Source organism: Euphorbia lathyris, chromosome 4 (assembly GCF_963576675.1).
Source record: "Euphorbia lathyris chromosome 4, ddEupLath1.1, whole genome shotgun sequence".
Lineage (NCBI taxonomy): Eukaryota > Viridiplantae > Streptophyta > Magnoliopsida > Malpighiales > Euphorbiaceae > Euphorbia > Euphorbia lathyris.
In genome coordinates, this window is record NC_088913.1 from 12,901,741 (window position 1) to 12,922,084 (window position 20,344).

General features: G+C 36.2%; 2 protein-coding genes across 4 annotated transcripts; both read right to left on the reverse strand.

Moving 5' to 3' along the window:
* Window positions 1-553: 553 nt before the first annotated feature.
* LOC136226337 (disease resistance protein RGA2-like) lies at window positions 554-12,257 on the reverse strand. 3 transcript variants are annotated; one of them, XM_066014778.1, is made up of 3 exons: window positions 12,021-12,257; window positions 6,561-10,366; window positions 554-782 (listed from the first exon to the last, which is right to left on the reverse strand). In XM_066014778.1, the coding sequence occupies exon 2, from the start codon at window positions 10,335-10,337 to the stop codon at window positions 7,593-7,595; it is 2,745 nt and encodes a 914-aa protein (XP_065870850.1). In that variant the 5' UTR covers window positions 10,338-10,366; window positions 12,021-12,257; the 3' UTR covers window positions 554-782; window positions 6,561-7,592. The 3 variants fall into 3 exon arrangements, with proteins under 3 accessions (XP_065870850.1, XP_065870849.1, XP_065870848.1); XM_066014777.1 differs by having other exon boundaries at window positions 6,561-6,635; window positions 7,543-12,257; XM_066014776.1 differs by having other exon boundaries at window positions 6,561-12,257.
* A 3,167-nt stretch (window positions 12,258-15,424) lies between these two features.
* Window positions 15,425-19,908, reverse strand: LOC136225618 (large ribosomal subunit protein uL6m). The gene is made up of 2 exons (XM_066013700.1): window positions 19,750-19,908; window positions 15,425-16,083 (listed from the first exon to the last, which is right to left on the reverse strand). The coding sequence occupies exon 2, from the start codon at window positions 16,063-16,065 to the stop codon at window positions 15,757-15,759; it is 309 nt and encodes a 102-aa protein (XP_065869772.1). The 5' UTR covers window positions 16,066-16,083; window positions 19,750-19,908; the 3' UTR covers window positions 15,425-15,756.
* Between the last annotated feature and the right edge of the window lie 436 nt (window positions 19,909-20,344).

Here is a 20,344-nt window from a genome sequence, read left to right on the forward strand (position 1 = left end):
AATAATAGGTTAAATATATGCAAACATTTATTACAAGTGAAAGCTAAAGGAGTGTTTTTAAGTCTTTTTAATATAATTAGAATTGAATGATATATGTTTAAAAAAAAATTGAATGAAATAAATTTTAATCACCAACACATAAACACTAAACTTTAGTGACATTGGGTAACTTTGACTCCAAATAGTTTCTAAAATTTATTTTAGAGATCCAATGTAACGTTGATGTGGCAAGTTTAACTTCAAGTTAACTCGTCGTGTCAATTTTCTAAAAGGATCTTATGCCGAATCTATTTGCAGTGACTTCATTGATACATAATAAACTTGAATGAATTTAGTAACTTTATTAACTTAAATACTGATACATAATAAACTTGAATGAATTTAGTAATTTTATTAACTTAAAACGAACTTAAGTGATCAATGGAGCATTTATTTAAATCCAATCAAGTCATAAGAAGAATATACGAATCAAGTGGTTAGCCAATTTTACAGTAAGTATATTCGATCAATTAAAAGAAAAATGCATAGTTATATACATAGTCGATTCGATCAATTAAAAGAAAGATAGGTAGTTATATACAACATAGATATATACAGAGTCGATTCCATCAATTAAAAAAAAGATACATAGTTATATACACAGGTGTAAAGAAATATAAGTTTGACAAGTAATCTCTTCCTATTGGCTTGGCGCAATGCACCAAGTGTGCTATACAATTTCACCCAATTATGCCACTTAAACCAATGCTCCATTTGATTCATATGCTCCTCAACAATGGCAGCTGGATTACATCAATCAAACAAATTAAGTTAGTCTGATAATAAGAGTCTAGGGAAATTTTAGGGACCTCTTGGATTGCTTGCCACATCTAGAGGTGATAAAAGCACACACGACCTGATTATACGAAACTGACATGCAAGTATTTAGGTTTAACTTAGTAGGTAATGTGTCATTTTTGAATTGACACGCAAATTTTTGGGTTGGGTTAGGGTTGATATGTTAATCTGAAAACGACAGGAAATGACACGAATATTTAAAATTATTATTATATTCTCTCGTGTTGTTATGTCACTTTATTAATAAAAATAATAAAATTATAATTGTTACTTGCAAATATGATTCAAACCTAAATTGTTATAAACAAATTACATGACCCCTAACATAATATTAGCGGACTTTGCATAGTAATCTAAAAATGACATAAAGTATTTAAAAATAGTATCATATCTTCTTATATTTTTAAAAGTTATCATTAATATATATGCAGAACAAAATTACATGTAACCCGAAAACACGACACAAAGTCGACACTAACCCGAACAGGTTAACACGATATGACACAAAAGTTTTTGGGTTGGATTTGGGTTTGTTCTTTTTAACACGAATCCGAAAATGACACGGCTGGAACACAATAAGTTATTAGACTATGTATTTAGTTATTACTTATCTGTATTTATTCTGTTACTTATCTCTAGCCTAGAATATAGGTTAGTTTGTTGGCTATAGTTGTTTACCTAGAGTAAACTGTATTCTGTATAAATACTAAACTTATCATCAATAACAATCACTGAGAATCATATTGTTACATGGTATCAGAGACCTAAACCTAACCCTAATCCTCTCCCTCTCTCCTACCTTCACCGAAAAACTATCTCTCCTCTCCAATATACGGCCGCCGCCGCCACCGTCCCAGATTCCGGCCACCATCTCCACCGATCCAGCCAAACTGAAACACCATCCCTCTCCTCCCATCGCCGATCACGAGTACCAACACGGTAAACTCCACCGCCGGAACACCACCAAACACAAACTCGAACCTCAACAGCACAAACTCAAACCTTAGCACCACAGACACAAACCCTAATCACCATCCCTCCCTCACCGTATCCAACATATCTACCTTCATCAAAATAACCCTCGACATAGAAAAGGGACATTATCCTACTTGGGCGGCCCTATTCAAACTCCATGCCACGGCATTTGAGGTCCTGGACCACATACTTCCTCCCTCACCCACAGACCCTTCCGCTAATACTCTCAAACAATCCAATCCTGCTCTCTGGACTCGTATTGATGCTGTTGTTCTTCAATGGATCTATAGCACCATCTCCCTTGACCTTCTACATACTATTATTGTAGCCGACTCCACAGCCGCCAGGGCCTGGAGCCGTCTTCAGGAGATTTTCTCAGACAACAAAAATTCTCGGGCTTTATTTCTTCAACAAGAGTTCTCCAAAACCAAACTCAGTGACTATTCTGATATCTCCACATACTGTCAGCACCTCAAATCCCTATCTGATCAATTATCAAATGTGGATTGCCCAGTTACCAATGATCAGATGGTGTTACAGCTTATATCCGGTCTGACTGACGCGTATGATACTGTCGGCACTCAAATTAGACATGGGGATCCCCTTCCCACTTTTCAGAGAGTTCGATCCATGCTGATTCTGGAGGAAACTGCTCGTGCCCGTAAGAATCTCCCTCCGTCCGAACCTGTTGCATTAACTGTGTCGTCTAGTGACACTACTGTTCCGCCGCCGCAACACCAATCTTCCCGACCTGCGCAATATCGCGGCTCTTCCTCGTACCGCGGCGGCAGACACGGTGGCCGTCCCTATCGCGATAGAGGCGGCAGACACCACCACCGATCATCTCAGCCACCGCACTATCGCCCTGCTGCTATTCCTCCTTGGGGATATACCTACCCTTGGGCACCACCGCAATCATGGGCATCTCCTCCTTGCCCCTATCCCACATCAGGCAGGCAACCGTCTCAGTCTGGTATTCTAGGACCACATCCTCACATGCAACAAGCACACCTCCATATGGAATCACCATCATATGTGCCTACAGATATTGCTGAAGCTATGCACACCATGACACTAACTCCACCTTCTGATCAGTGGCACATGGACACAGGAGCTACATCACACATGACAGCCGACAAAGGTACACTCACTTCTTATTTTAATTCGAGTCTCAATGAAATCATAATTGTCGGTAATGGTCATTGTATGCCTGTTTGTGGATCTGGTAATGCAACTCTAGCTTCTAAACATCACCCTTTAAAGTTAATCAATGTCTTGCATGCACCTCATCTTATAAAAAATCTTATTTCTGTCCGTCAATTTACTAAAGATAACCAAGTTTCTGTGGAATTTGATCCTTTCGGTTTTTCTGTGAAGGATTTACGGACGGGCAATATTATCATGAGATGTAAAAGCTCCGGCAATCTATATCCAGTCACCTCTAGCTTCCCCAATTCATCGTCGTCTCACTCTGCTTTTACTGCTTTATCTTCCGCCGTTTGGCATCATAGATTAGGTCATCCAGGGCCTCCTGTTTTGAACGCCCTGGTCAATAAGAATTTAATTTCTTTTAATAAAGTTAAGGATTCTTCTGTTTGTTCTTCATGTATTAATGGAAAACAAGTAAAATTACATTTTCAGTCCTCGAACAATTTTGCTTGTATGCCATTCGATTTAATTTATAGTGATATCTGGACATCACCCGTTCTTAGCTCGGGTGGTCATCGTTTTTATGTTCTATTTCTCGATTCTTACACTAATTTTCTATGGACCTTTCCGTTAGCTCACAAATCACAAGTATATTCCGTTTTTCTTATCTTTCGGTCATATGTCAGAACTCAGTTTGAAAGAGAAATTAAAGTTTTTCAGTGTGACAATGGGGGTAAATTCAATAATAATTCTTTCAAACAATTTTGTCAAACTAACGCCATGCAATTCCGGTTCTCATGTCTGTACACCTCACCTCAAAATGGAAAATCAGAACGCACCATTCGCACCATTAATAATCTGATTAGAACAGTCATGCATCATGCCTCCATTCCACTTAAATTCTGGCACCATGCCCTCGAATTAGCAACCTACCTTCTAAATATATATCCTCACAAGGTCCTAGGATATCAATCACCAACCAAAATTCTATATCACCAGGAACCTACATACTCCCACCTGCGCGTCTTCGGATGCCTTTGCTTCCCTCTAATTCCATCCCAAACACGAAATAAGCTTGAATCTCGTTCTCATCCATGTGTATTTTTAGGCTATCCATCTAATCATAGAGGCTATAAGTGTCTGGACTTGTCTAAGAACAAAATCATAATCTCCCGACATGTTGTATTTGACGAATCCACACTTCCGTTTTCTACCGCGCCTCAAAATCGCGATCCCTCCCCTCCAATTCATTCCGCGTCGGACAACAATTTTCTACCTGCTATTCATTTTTGAAATTCTGTCAGCCCCGAGTCAATCGTATCGTCCCCTGTCGTGTCAAACCAATCAGCGTCGTCGTCCACTGTCGTGTCGAATCAATCCACGTCGTCTGTCTCTAAGTCCACTCCCATTAATCAGTCTGTATCCTCTGCTGTCCCGTCGAATTTAATCAGTCCGTCAATGTCATCTCTAGTCTCGTCGCGCAATATCAGTCCAGCCGCACCATCGTCCGTGCGCACAGTGCAAACAGAATCCTTCGAGTCAGTCTCACCTTCCCCATCCTCCTCCACTGCACCACAAACATCTTCTGATAATCCTGTCATCTCTTCTCAATTACAGGTTCCTAATACTCACAAAATGACAACAAGAGCCCAACATGGAATCCACAAACCCCGTCGCATGCTAAATCTCTCTGTCTTAACCCAATCTCCCATATCTCCTATTCCAAAATCACCCGCTCTTGCATTAAGTGATCCAAACTGGATACAAGCCATGACTGATAAATTTGAGGCTCTTATTCAAAATAAGACGTGGGTACTTGTACCCCGCCCAAAATGTGCTAACATTATTCGTAGTTGGTGGATTTTCAGGCACAAAACAAAGTCAGATGGCTCCTTTGAGAGATATAAAGCAAGATTGGTTGGAAATGGTTCAGGACAGCTGCCAGGGATTGATTGTGGTGAAACATTTAGCCCTGTGGTTAAACCAGCCACTATTCGTGCTGTTCTCAGCATAGCGCTGTCTAAAAATTGGAAAATTCGGCAATTAGACGTCAAAAATGCTTTCTTGCATGGGGATCTTCATGAAACAGTATACATGCATCAACCATTGGGTTTCCGGGATTCCAGGTATCCTGATCATGTCTGCCTGCTACAGAAATCATTATACGGCCTCAAACAGGCGCCTCGGGCCTGGTATCAGCGTTTTGCTAACTTTGTTCTCAAAATTGGGTTCTCCAATAGCATATCTGACAGCTCACTTTTTGTTTACAAACAAGGCTCGGACACGGCTTATCTTTTTCTGTATGTTGATGATATAGTGTTAATAACCTCGTCTGACACACTTCAGGCTTCCATAATATCCCAATTGAGTTCCGAATTTGCAATGAAAGACTTGGGTCCTCTGCATTATTTTTTGGGAATATCAGTAACTCACTCTCCAGGCTCTCTTTTCCTTTCTCAGCGAAAGTATGCTTCCGACATCATTGCAAAAGCCGGACTCAGCTCGTGCAATCCGACTACCACTCCAGTGGACACCAAGCAAAAGCTCAGTATCTCTTCTGGTTCTGCTTATCACGACCCAACTGAATACAGAAGATTGGCTGGTGCACTTCAGTACCTCACTCTTACCCGACCTAACATCTCATATGCGGTTCAGCAGGTATGCCTATTCATGCACAATCCCAAAACAACACACATGGCTGCCCTTAAACGCATCCTCAGGTATGTTAACGGAACTATTGAGTTCGGCCTCACACTTCTAGCATCTCCTCTCAGTCAATTGATATCATATACGGATGCCGATTGGGCAGGCTGTCCCGACACTCGCCGATCAACATCAGGCTACTGTGTATTCCTAGGAGACAATCTCATATCATGGTCCACAAAAAGACAGCCAACGCTGTCCCGTTCCAGCGCAGAAGCCGAATATCGCGGCGTTGCCAACGTCGTGTCTGAGACATGCTGGATCCGAAACCTGTTGTTGGAACTTGGCTGCCCAATTCAGAAATCTTCACTAGTGTATTGTGATAACATCAGCGCCGTATATTTGACAGGCAACCCGGTTCAGCACCACCGCACCAAACATGTGGAAATGGACATTCACTTTGTCCGAGAACGAGTTGCCAAAGGAGAAGTCCGTGTCATTCACGTGTCTTCTCGTTATCAAATTGCTGACATCTTTACCAAGGGTCTACCATCGACACTATTTGAAGATTTTCGAAATAGCCTCAATGTTCGCCCTCCGAACCTTTCGACTACGGGGGTGTATTAGACTATGTATTTAGTTATTACTTATCTGTATTTATTTTGTTACTTATCTCTAGCCTAGAATATAGGTTAGTTTGTTGGCTATAGTTGTTTACCTAGAGTAAACTGTATTCTGTATAAATACTAAACTTATCATCAATAACAATCACTGAGAATCATATTGTTACATAATTGTCACGTCTACCCCATCAGATTTTGCAACATGCGTCGCAATTCCAAGGGGTGTCTTGGGAGGACCCGGTCCTCCCTAAAAAAAACCTCCAAGAGTCTGTCCTAAAAGAAGAAAAGATAGAAAAAGACACAACAAACATACTACAAAGTGCAAGTACTAACCATTTTGCAGTCAAATGATCTTTTCCACATAGATGAAGAACAAGAACAAAACACACCTCTTTCTCCGTGATTTCACTTCCACAATAAGAAAACATATCAATCATCAGTATCTATCCAAATTATTTGCAAAATTCTGAAATCAATTTCTCATGTTTCTTCATTCATGCTACAACAAATTATCGATCAGCAAACAATTAATCAAACTTATCAGTTAGTGATCTTCTAAACTTCAAATCAGATATATGAAACTTGATTTCAGATCAGTTATCAACAAATTAAGTAGACCTTACTTCGTAAAAGGAAAATTAAAAGAAAAAAAAAACAATTAATTTCATAAGCATTGAAATGAGAAAATCTAATATTAAGTCCATTTTCGGGTTAAATACACCGTTGATAACTTTAATGGTTGGCTCAAAATGTTCAATCAACTTCAATTTGTCTCAATAAAATTATTAAACTTCGAATTTTTTTCTCAATAAAGTCACTCTGGTGACTTCAAGAGTAAAAAGACACAAAAATATGATGTGTCTTCCATGTAAGCACTAGTCAATTTTCCCTCCTGACCGACCGAAACTACATGTGGCTGCCGCCTAGATTACACATGGCTTCCACCTAGGTAGCATCACGTATCGTATCGGTCAGCTAGGTTGCAGTTACATATCGTTTCAGTCATCGATGAAAGTTGACTACTGCTGATTTGGTGGCCACGTCACTTTTCCGGCGTCTTTTTGCTCTCGAAATCGATGGAGTAACTTAATTGAGACAAAATTCAAAGTTAGATGATTTTATTCAGACAAATTGAACTTGCGTAACCATTTTGAGAAAGTTCACGGCCCAACGATGCGTTTAACCCGTTCATTTTCGCATCCAAAAGAACAAGCTACTGAGAAAGTGACACAAAACCAAAGCAATAATCAAAGTTTTTGACACGTCTCTACAAAGCTCAAGAATAAAAGTAAAAATTGAATATGTATTTAATTACCTAAATTAATTCAACAAGCTGAATGATGATATATGGTTCCCTTCAAACTTCTATGTAGCGGTAGATTGTTGCAGAGCATCACAACGGTAAATCTCCAGTTTCAATGCAGTCTTTTTGAGAATGAAATTTGGCAATGCCTTTAACTTTGGGCAGGATTCAACTTTCAAATAAGTGAGACATGGCATAATTATTATTTCATCATCTCCACCCATATCATTCCACTCTCTCCATTTATTCATAGAGGAAAGCTTCAGAGTTGTCAACTTAGGGAATATAGGAAGAATTGATGAAGACGACAACATCATCTCATTCATCCCCCAAAACTCAACACCCACTCTTTTAACACTTCTAAAACCCCATAATTCCAGAACCTCAAGGCAAGGCAAATTTCCCAAAGGAGGAAAATGCTCACAGTTACTCCATCCAATTAGGTACAGCCTTTTCAAAGTAGTTAGTGAGTTGATCCAACTTGGACTTTTTGTGCCTACATACGACGCTATTGTTAAGTCTTCCAAATTTGGAGACGGATTTAAAGCTTCAGCTAACTCTTCATTATGCTCTGTTTCTTCCTCATCTGTTTCAATATCATTAAACTTAAACCATAATCCCAATACAGTAATGTGTTTATTTTCCATCAAATGTGCTTGCTTAACATCTTTTACATTTCCATCACTTCTTTTCAACCAAGTTATTACCAATGACCCACTAAGCTGATTGAGATTCTTTAGATTTTTAAGTGAAAATGCTTCTTCATTATCAACATCGATGTTTACATAGTTTAATCTTCGAAGACCAGTTAATCTCTCTATCTCTTTTGGCAGCAATGAGTTTATTCCAATGTCATGTAGATATCTCAAATTGGTTAATTTTGCTATCCCTTTGGGCAACTTTTCTAGGCTGTTACACCCATTCACATTTAAGGTTTGCAAGTTATATAATTCACATACTGTTTCTGGCAGTTCCTTCAAACGTCTATTATTAATCAAGTTAAGATGTCTCAAATGAATCAGTTTACTTATATTGGATGGAATTTCAACAATGCCACAATTACTTAACTTTAGTGATCTCAAACAAGTCAGTTCATTCAAACTTTTGAGTCGAGCTTCCCCAATCAATAATCTAGGGTCTCCTAAAACAATGAGACTACGCAACTTTCTTAGCTTATAAAATGAATCAGGAAATTGGTTTCTTTCTCCAAACTTAATACTCAAATGATGTAAATCACTAAATGAAGCCTCTTTACTAATGGTCTCCTCAACCCTATTAGCCTTTATGCCCAGACATTCCTTTCTCACTAGTGACTCAGCAAAATCATGCACGAAGTCATGCATCTTACAGTAAGTAATGAGATCTATGTTCTCATCATTTACTTCAATATCTTGAAAGAGAGATCGCATGACTAAATTCTGGAAATAGTCATCACCAATCATTTCCATGTCATTAGTTTGTGTTGCCTTAATGTACCCTTGAGCCATCCATAGCTCAATCAACTCACCTTTCTCCATTGTATAGCCCTTAGGAAAGAGAGCACAATACAAGAAGCATTGTTTTATAGGTGACGTCAAGTCATAATAACTTAACCACAATGGGGCTAAAACATCTCTTTTAACTTCCTCCAATTCCCATAACTCACTATCTAACACGCTTTGCCACTCCAAACTAGATAGTTTAAATTGTAAAAGACCTGCTATCGTCCTTACAGCAAGAGGCAAGCCCCTGCACTTTCCGACAGTTTCTCTACCAATTTTTTCTAGATTTGCCCTTTCTTGGCTAGACTTCCTGGAGAATGCAATCATACAAAATAATTCCCAACATTCCTCCTTGGATAACAATCCAATTCGGAATATATTTGATTCTAAACAACCCATGATTCTTCCCACATTCTCATTACGTGTGGTCACCAAAATTCTACTTCCAGGCAAACAGCTTTTTAGACAATCTTCCAATTGTTTCCATTTCTTAGGATCTTGATTCCACACATCATCTAAAACAACTAAAACTTTTTTTTCCTTAATAGACTCTTGAATATTCTCCATTATATTTGGAAAAGCAACTAGTTTTGGGCCAGTACCTTGAAGAGATTCAAGAATTTCTTTAGCAATTCTAATCTCATCAAAGGGATCAGATACACAGACCCAAATTCTTTTATGAAAATGGTCCTTCACCCTTTCATCATTGTAGACTAGTCTGGCTAGAGTAGTTTTTCCAATCCCTCCCATCCCTACTATAGAGATGAGATGGAGCTTTGGCATTTCAGTACTCTCAGCCAACAACGTGTTTACAAGTTTTTCTTTAACGACCTCTCTACCTTTCACCTCTGATATGTCAACAACAGAGGTAGTTACTGGCCGTTCAACTTGTTCATTATTACCTTTCAATAATAAGAAGCCATACTTATCTTTCTCATTGGCAATAACATCTAGTCTTTCATTGAGTTCGGTAATTTTTACAGCAATATCGTGGCGGAAACCAACTTCACGAAAGCAAAAGCAAGGTGATAGGATGAAAGACCATACCTTCCTTTTAGACTGAGGAGCATAATGATCCCCCTCTATTTGTGATTTCATAATTGAAAAACCCCATTCATCCAAGACATCATCAATGTCGTAAGAGACGTCTTTCAGCCTATCAAGCCAGAGTTGAATAGTTGCCTCCTTCAGTTGCCTTCTCTCTGCATCAATGAGAACAGCTTGGATGGATTGGAGATTGTTCGTGAGCATTTTGACTTGCTTCTTGACACCAACAACAAGTCGAAACTCTTGCTCAATCTCCCTACCAATGGTGGAAATCAGCATATCCAACACTTTTGAAACAAGTGCATCGGCTACAGCCATTTTGGAAAAGGTTGGTGAGAGTGAAATGTGAGGGGCGTTTTTCAATTTATGAAAGAGGGGAAAATTCAGATGAAAATATTTTCAAAAGGTTGTGTTGTGATAATAATATTGGTCAGCATTTTGAAATTTATAGAGCACGAAAAGGTTAGGACATAAATTCTTCACTTGCTGCTAAAGCAAATTAATGGTTTACTTCTGTTATGATTTGTCTATATGCATTTCTCTACTTTTCTTTTTATCTCAGTTTCATGTTCTTTGTGCAAAAGGAGAATATTAGTTGATGGTGGTCTACGAAAGGTATATATAAATTTCCAATTTTGAATTTTTTTGCTAATTAAACAGTTAAGATTTATGCAAATCATTTCGGGACTAAGGCTTTGTTGTTGTTGTTGTTGTTGTTGTTGTTGTTGTAAACAGTTAGGATTTATAGTTTCAAAGAAATTGCATTAGTTGCTAGAACACAAATAATTCAGATATATGCAAATTAAACTCAAACTCCATAAGTAAAATTGGAAAGTATAAAGTTTGAAGCAAGAATCTCATTCATTTAATAGTTAAGAATCAAGTTAAGGATATGCAAATTAAACTCAAACTCCATAAGTAAAATTGGAAAGTTTGAAGTTTGAAGCAAGAATCTCATTCAATTAATAGTTAGGAATCAAGTTAAGGATATATCATATATGAAATTAAACTCAAACTCCATAAGCAGTTTCTAAGGATGCTTCAACCTAATTGAATTTGCATGAAGATGAACCAATGAAGAACAAGAATCTTTCGCCAATTGTTACCCAAATAAATCTACACATGTGCAGTAACAAATGTGCCAGATTTTTTGTAAAACCCATATATCCTATTCGTGCTCGACTGCCAGTATGGAGTCCATTTTGAGAAAAGAATTGAGGTCTCCAACGGAATCACCTTCCATTAAATCAATGCATCATGAAATTAAAGCCTAAAGTTACCTTCTGAATTTCCATTTAGTTTCAGTAGGGATTCCAGATTGCAGTCAGTAAGTGAATCAAAATATCAGTAAACACGCATCAACAGTTTAATAGTCACTACCACTAAGTGCTCTTCTAAACTTCAAATTAAATTTCCCCATCTGGTCGCAGTTCTTTACCAGAAACATGCAACGAGTCCAAGAAACACATACTCTAACACAGTCATTTAAGTTGTCAGGAATGAGTCGAACTAAGATCCCGGTCCAAGAAACATGCAGATTCACTTATGGGACTCATTAGGACTGTTTAAGACAGCAGTACAAAAGTTGAATTAATACTTTGTTAATTCCTATTATAGCAACTATATCCTTCTACGACTGTAAGGAGGCTAGTGCTCACAGATTCTCCATAGTTTCCGCCACTTTTGTGGTCACCAATACTTCCAGTTGAACAACATTTCAGTCAATTCTTAAATTGTTTCACTTATTAGAATCTACATTCCACACATCATCTAGAATAAGCAAGAATACTCTCAACTATACTTTGCAATTCATCTAGATCCTTCAACTAGTTCATTTTTTGTCCATCAATAATCTATCTCGGTAGCAATAACATACAGTTTTACATCGAGATCTTTGATTTTAATAGCAATAGAACAATGGCGTAAAGCAACCTTGTGAAAAGGTAGGATGAAAGAGCATACCTTCCTTGTAGGCTTCAGAGCCTATTCATCTCCCTTAACTTGTTGTTTGAGAATTGGAAAGCTCCATCCATCCAAAATATCATCAATCGATGAGCACAGTTTGGAATTTGGATGGATTGGAGATTGGCGGCGAGCATTTGAACTTGATTCTCAACACTGAATTCGTTTTCTTCATTGTTCCCATTGTTCAGTTTCTCCATTTTTTTCGTCTTCTCGTTTTTTTTTTTTTTTCTTTATTTTCCCTTATTTTTTTGTTTTGTTTTTTAAGAAATTACTTTTTTCATTTTCTTATTTTCCTCGTTTTTCCAAACATCACCTCTTTGGAGAAAATTTACTATGTGCCTGGCATACCACCTATGTGGTATGCCAAGCCATTAAAAACATGACATCTGTTAGATTTTTTTTTTTTTTGAACCTACATCTGTTAGATTCTTAATAATTAAAAATATTAAATTATTTATGAGAAATGTTATTGCTAACAAGTCCCTCAATATTCAGGATATTTTAATTCTCATTATTTGTTAGTTTTTCGAAGACAATTAGCCCAAGTAGGTAGGTTGCTGGTTTGTGTTGTTCAATTAATGTTAAAATTAGTAATAATTTTCAGTTTTTTCTTTGTTTTTGTTTTTTAGTATAAGTTAGAATCAGTACATGTTAAAATCATTCATATCATCCCCAACCATCAAATGTAAAGCTCATCCATGAAAGAATAATCTAATATTATTTATTTTCAAAAAAAAAAAATCTAATATTATTTGAGTTAATGGTGGATACATAAGAATTTATACAAAAATTATGAAGCAAAAGCTAAGGCAGTTTCCTTTTACCAACAGTTTTTACTCAAAATTAAGCATGAATTTGAGCAATTCGGTTTAGGGAAAATAAAATACAGTTCAAAAATTTACACACTAAAAGGAATAAACTAAAAATTGACTCTAAAAACCCACTTTATATGAAACTAATAGAAATGAAATTAAAAATTGAAACAAGAAATTGACTCTGTAACTAAGGCTTTGATTGGATGGAAGGTTTTGAAGGGTAATTAAAGGGAGGGTGGGGAAAGGTTAATGGAAACCCATGTTTGGAAGATTAAAAAATAGGAGGGTAAAGGTTTTGAAGGGTTAATGAAGGGTTTTGAAGGGTTCAAAATCAATAGGTTTTTAATGGATTTTCAACCCACCAAATCGGTGTGTTTTGAAGGGTTTTGATGAACCCTTCCCTTTCTCCCAAATAAGGGTAAGGGTAATACCCTCTCTCCCCCTCCTTCCCCTTCCCTACCCTTCCATACCCTCCCTTTAATTACCCTTCAAAACCTCTCATCCAATCAAAGCCTAAAAGAAATAAAATAGAATACACTGGATCCAATTCATTTTCCGCCAGAACTTGCTGCTTCTTCTTGCATCTCCGGCATATATGGTTCAAGGGGCGTTTACTTCGGCAATGGAAGAGAATTAAAAGAGCAGATGGAAAATAGTACGGAGGAGAATGAACAGGTGGAGATACGAACGGACAAGCGACGGCGACCTGAAGGAGAACGCACATGAAATTTATTGGATGCCGGAGTGTTGTTCTAAAAGAGATTGAGAGATGAATCTCATTGACAGATGCAGAAAACCAAGGAGAAGAGACAGTGGCGGAACCAAGACTCCGGATAACCCGGGGCTCAAACATATCAATAAAAAAAATTCAAAACGTAAAAAAAAAAAAATCAAAATTAACTTGTGCAATTGACGGTAAGTTTTCAAAGTCCAGCCCGTTAGGACTCTTTTTTTAGCCTCCAACGTATTAAAACTGTAAAAATATTATCATTTTTTTTAGAAACTAGCATTGAACTAATAGAAAATTAAACATGTTTACTTTTTTTAATGGTAATGACATAATAAAAATAAATATTAAATATGTTTTTTTTGTAAAGAGCGTATTAAAAATGAATTCAAAAGTGTTATGAAAATAAAAATAAAGAGTTCATTTAAATTAATAATGGTAACATGTTTTTATAATTATTGAAAAATAAAATTAAAATAAATAAAAAAAATTTTAAAAAAATAAGACCGAAGGAAATCGAACACAAGACCTCTTAAATAAAAGCAAGCATACTTAACCATCTCATCTACCTTTATATATTGAAATAATACTACATAGAGTCAATATAATTCTCTCCAAAATGTTACGAGACACCATTACTAAATTTTTTTTTTTCTCAATTCTCGGGCGGCCAGCCGGGGCTCGAGCCCCGGCCAACCCCCCTAGTTCCGCCCCTGAGAAGAGACCAAGAAGGAGAAGTAGTGGATAGTTATTTTTGAGAAAAGAAGCAGAAAACGAAAGAGAAGAGGCAAAGAAGGCGAATGACTGGATAGTTATTTTTGAGAAACCAAAGGACTTCGTAATTGTACCGTGGTATAAAGGTTTTTTTGTTTTCTAATTAGTATTAATGACCTGTTAGCTTTTTGACAGATGTCATATTTTTAATGGCCTGGCATACCACATAGTAAATTTTCTCTACCTCTTTAATGGCGTCACTAAAAAACCTTTAATAACTAACGATATAATATAAAAACTTGAATCTCCAAACTTTTAAAATACGTGAATGTGTTTGCAAATTGTACAAAATAAAGCCTTTTTTTTTTTTTTTTGGCTTTTGCCCTTTAATTTATCTCTATACTAATTGATATTATCTTCCTTTCTACTATGGAATTTCATTTATCTATCGTGTCACATATGACTTTTCACGTGAGATTTAGCATGTCTTGTACACACGTTAATTGCCATCTAAGTTTTAGTATAAATATAGTTCAATTATATACTTCAGTGGTAGATATTGCGAGATTTAAAATGTCTTCTAATATACACATTGTTTGTCATATAAGTTATTACAAATATAGTAATAAGTTAAATGTCCACGGTCTAAGACTAAATAGTGTGTTAAAAATTCAAAGCTATTAACAACTATTTTTTCTAAGATGAAGGTGTAAATAACTTATTTATAGTTAATTGATACAAAATTAACTCTTTTCTTTAAAAAAAATTATCTTGTTACTATTTTTTCTAAGATAATGGTGTAAATAACTTATTTATAGTTAATTGACACAAAATTAACTCTTTTCTTTAAAAAAATTTATCTTGCCACATATCAACAACACGTCTTATAGACTGACACTGATGTGGCAATTTTAACTTCTAGTTAGCACGTCATATCAAGTTTCCGATAAGACTTTTCGCCGAATCCGTTTATAGTAACTGTATTAGTACCAGAATAAAACTTGAGTGACTTTATTAGCTAAAAACAGACTCAAGTGACTACCAACCGAACTACATTTGACCGAGGATCACGATTCATATCTTCACTACACTCTAAAAGAAATAAGCCAAACAATTTACCGAACGGAAAAGAATGACTTTGAATAGGCTACAAAAGTTGAATCCTTATAGAAGCAAGATTCAAAATCCAAATTACAAAACTTGTAAAATTTATAAAGCATAATTTAAGAATGAAAACAACTATTAAGTCCTATCATAACTAAAGAATGATCCAATCAAGTCATAAGAAGAACATAAGACTTCCAAGTGGTTAACCAGATGCCTAATGCTTTAAAATTTCAGTGCAATTTATGATTACAATTAAAGCTTTGAAGAGGATTAAAAATCTCATTTATAGAATGCACCTTCTATTGTTGCAAGCTCTTAAAAAAAACCAGAGATCAAAGCTCAGATTATAGAATTTATGTCCTTGTCTGCATCACTTTGACTTCTTTCCTTGTTTCTTCTTGATCACTTCATCAGTATACATTATACCCTTGCCTTTGTATACTTCAGGAGGCTTGCAACCACGAACAGTAGCAGCAAATTGGTGCACCCGTTGCTTGTCTATTCCCGTGCAACAGACCACGTTGTTCTTGAAGCAAAAAACGCGAACAGCAGGAGGAACTGTTAGTTCAACTTCATGACTGTAACCCAGTTTCAGGTATAAGAGTCGCCCTTCTGCCTCAGCTCTCGCTTTGTATCCAACGCCCACAATCTTAAGAAATCGGAAAAATTTGGCTTCCATTTTGACACCTTAACTACCCTGAGATGAAATAAGAGGCGTAAATTTGTTATATCATTGTTGAGATAAGAAAATGTTATGAATTGGAAAACAGAAAAAACATCTACAGTAAATACCCTTTGAAAAACATTGTTCTTGAAGCAAATTAAGTATATCATTTGAGAAAGTCTAACTTTAGAAAGCTTCTTGTTTCATAGAATACTACAAAATATAATCACGCACAAAGCAAAAGGTTCGATTAACAGCCCCGAGCAGTCAAGCACAAAGCATAAGAGAAAAGGCTTCAGACATTTGCTGAAAAGTTCATTAGATCTCACATTCATCAAACCAATCATGGATCAGGCAATTGATTCACTAATTCGATTACTGAGAAAATCAAATCGCACATGCGATACAATCATAGTTGTTAAAGGCGAGCGAAAGGAAAGAACTCACTCTTAAGCAACCCAATAAAGCAAGGCACTCAGAACCTCGTGAAAAGACAAGTGAGTAAAACTCTCGTAAGTTTGCTGATCGTCAGCAAGACTTAGTTTATCCTCCCACTAAGGCGCTAAGGGGTCTTAGTTAGAGACTAGGCTCAAAGCGCAGAAAATAATATATATATATATATATATATATATATATATATATATATATATATATATATATCAAGGTTGTAAAAGACGCTAGCCGCTAGTCACACGGACAAGGGCCTTAGGGATTAATCGGATTTGAATTTTTGAATTTTTTGAATTTTTATTAAATAAATTATTGTATAAATACAATTAAAATATGAATTCTATCTAAAACAACCCAATATCCAAACAAAGGTACTGAAATTTCAATATACACATCAAATTGACTCAATGTACATTGTATTAAAACCGACAATTTCTTAAGACAAAGAGCGAACATCGCAGCAATTTAACAATAATATAAAGACTTCCCTGAACTCTATAAAATCACAGCAATTTAAGAAATAATATGAAAACTTCCCTGAACTCTGTGCAAAGAGCGAAAATCACAGCAATTTCTTAAGACACTGAAAACTTCCCTGAACTCTAAGGCACCAACTCAAAGCTGAAACTTGCATGCTAAGCTCATGAATAAAAAAAAAGTACCACTATATGTAGGACCATAAGATAGCATAGCAACATAAATTTAAAAAATAAGTTAGATAATAAGGGAAATATTGTAAAATGCTAATACTAATACTAAAGTCCTCAGTTGTAGTTGAAAGAAAATGACAAGTTAAATCTAAGACAACTCTAGTTCAACTACTCGAGCATCTCTACACTGGAATTGCCCATATCAAGAGTACTGGTAATTGCTTCAGTAATTAAACTTTGTAGCTCACTCAAACACACCTTTTCCATTAACTGATAACAATCAGGGACTCCGGAGTCGCCCCGGTCTCTCAAGTAACAAGAAACTAAAAGCCTAAAGGCCATAGTTCCCCTGCAACCCAACAATGCAATAGAAAATTCATTCATTATTTCTGTTTAACAGATCATCTAGGATCCAAATCCTTCCCTGAACTGAAACTGCTCTTGGAATGAAGAAAGCAATTACAGGAGTTTCATATCCTTCATGTACATTTCCAAGAAATTTTCTCACCTAAATTGCCTAGGAATCTTATTTGACAAAAGCTCAGATAAGGTTTAAGATCCATATAATTACAGCAGAACAGAAAACAGTCAACGTTACAACAGGTTATCCCCAGAGTTCCTTCATAAACATCATTTTACTATAATAAACTGAAAACTAACCATGAATACCCGCTAAGGCACCAATTTAATGCTACACAATTTAATAAACAAATTCAATGCTACACTACAGAATCAAAAACAAGAAATAGAATCAAATTTCATCGCACTTTTTAGGTTTTCTAGAGGCTTCAATTTTTGGTTTTAGGAATTAGGATATTTCTGAATGCACAAATATATGAAAAACGCTGCAAAAATAGCAAGGCTGCGATTTGCGGCTAGCTCCGCCTAACGTCGCTTCATTCCACCTCAGTCCATCTAGCTCCACCTAGTTGGAAATAAATCGGCTGTTCCGATTTGAACCGCCCGATTACTGAAAATCATATCGGTGTTGTAGATATCGCTGCCTAGGCGGAAGCCTAGCCCGATTTTTAGAACACTGATATATATACATATATATATACACTCTATTACTAGTTAAAGCATATCAATATTTGGGTGCCTTCTATGCTTACTTTGTTTTTAACAAAGTAAGCTTTACTTTGTTTTTCCCACCATTGGATGAGCTTACCTTGTCAAAGTTCATCACCATCCAATGATGGAAAAAACAAAGTAAGGATTACTTTGTCAAAAACAAAGTAAGCATAGCCTAACCCCAATATTTGATATCAATATCACAAATACTCTACTACTAGTTAAAGCGTAAACCAAAAAAATGCACTTATGACCACACAAATGAGACAAAACCACATAAAAACATAATAATAATAATAAATGTCAAAAACACCAAGTTAAGTTCATACTTCATAGAGACATTACATATACTTAACGTCTTAACCTAAGTACCTAACTAAATTGATCAACCTGCAACCTCTCACTATACTGTATATCCTCCGTAGATAACCGTGGATAATTGTCTTTTCCAGTTGTTGAATTCTTATTGAATTCTGTAGAGTATTTTCCCACTTTGTTTGAACATCAACTTTGAACTTTCAACTAGAATTAATAGAATTATTTGTCCTAATACATGTTCAAGATGATAATGTACATAAAGGAGTTATCATCTGCATATTGTTTTTGGGTTTTGGATTTCTCATTGAAATAAAGGACCACAAACTAGTCCATCCTATAAAGGGCGGTCCGGTGCATTACGCGTCCCCGCTTAAGCGAGGGTCCGGGGAGGGGTCCCACCACAAGGGTGTACTGGGAGCAAGAATTCCCCTGCCAATTTTTTTGGCAAGAGGCCGCTCCTAAGACTCGAACCCGTGACCTCTCAGTCACACGACAACAACGTTTACCGTTGCGCCAAGGCTCGCCCTCAAACTAGTCCATCCTATGTAGAAAAAAAATTGGATAACGATTGAGGGCTTTGATTTTTTTTTTCACACAATCAATGGTTCAATAACACAAGGGATGATTAAGCCTAATTACTCTGTTATTCACACACAATAATTAGAAAAGGTTTACAATGTTAGCACCCTAGGACAGATAAACCATGAAAAATACGAGCCAAAAATGCATGTCTACTGCATTACATTGAGGGCTTAGAAGTCTATACTAGTTTAACAAACTGAATTGGAAACATAGATTCTCCATAGCAAATAACAGATATAAACTGAAACAAGTACTAAGCAAAAAATTTGAATTAAGAGCAAGTAACAAACTATCAGAAACATGGAATGGGGGCTACAAAATCAGACACTGATGAAAAAGAATAAACTGATAAAAAAAAACCTTTAGTCACCAATACAAAAGAAGAAGAAAATGAAAATGAACAAATTTCGCCTAGACTGAGTTCCTGAAATGGAGCAATTTAATATCAAGGATGGAGAATCCACACTATTTGAGTTAGAGAAACATCAATTCAATAACTAATTTATCTCTAATAATTAACAAAACAAAATTAACAACAAAAACAAGTAACTAACTAATAGCAATCCCTAATTTAACTAAAACAAATATACGCAAGAAAACCCCTAAATAAATAAAAAAATCAACTAACCTAACTCTCTCCAGTTGCCGATCGTCTGCTCCTCGTCTCCGGTCGACGGTTCTACGCCTCTGACGCCTCTCTCCGGTCGACGTGGTTGAGATTGGTCTTGCTCGCCTCCTATGCTCTCTACCTCTCTCTCTCGTTTTTCTTTGTTTCTCTAAGAAATAGAGTCTGAATAATCTGATTCTCTTGTTATTATTTTTAAGTTTGCACGGTAAAACGACATAGTTTTCCATGCCAACTTAAAAAAATTAGGACATAAGGTTAGTTTGGTCCGGTTCAGTTTAAAAACCGAATAAATATGATAAGACAGAACCAAATAAGATGAATTTTTATGAATCGAACCGAATAAATGGTTTGATCAAAATCAAACTGAATCAATTCGGTTCGGTTCATGTTTGGACTAAATAAAAAATTATGTAATAAATTTAGTTTTTCCAATTTATATTTGTTTTGTACTTTTTTCAACTATAAAAAAAACTAAAAAAAAAATAACTATTAAAATAGCTGTAATGATAAGTTCAAGTTCTAACGTATGCAGAAAGCTTTAATTGGGAGATGATCTATTTAAAAGGTGTCTGATGAGCCTCGAACCGAGAAATCG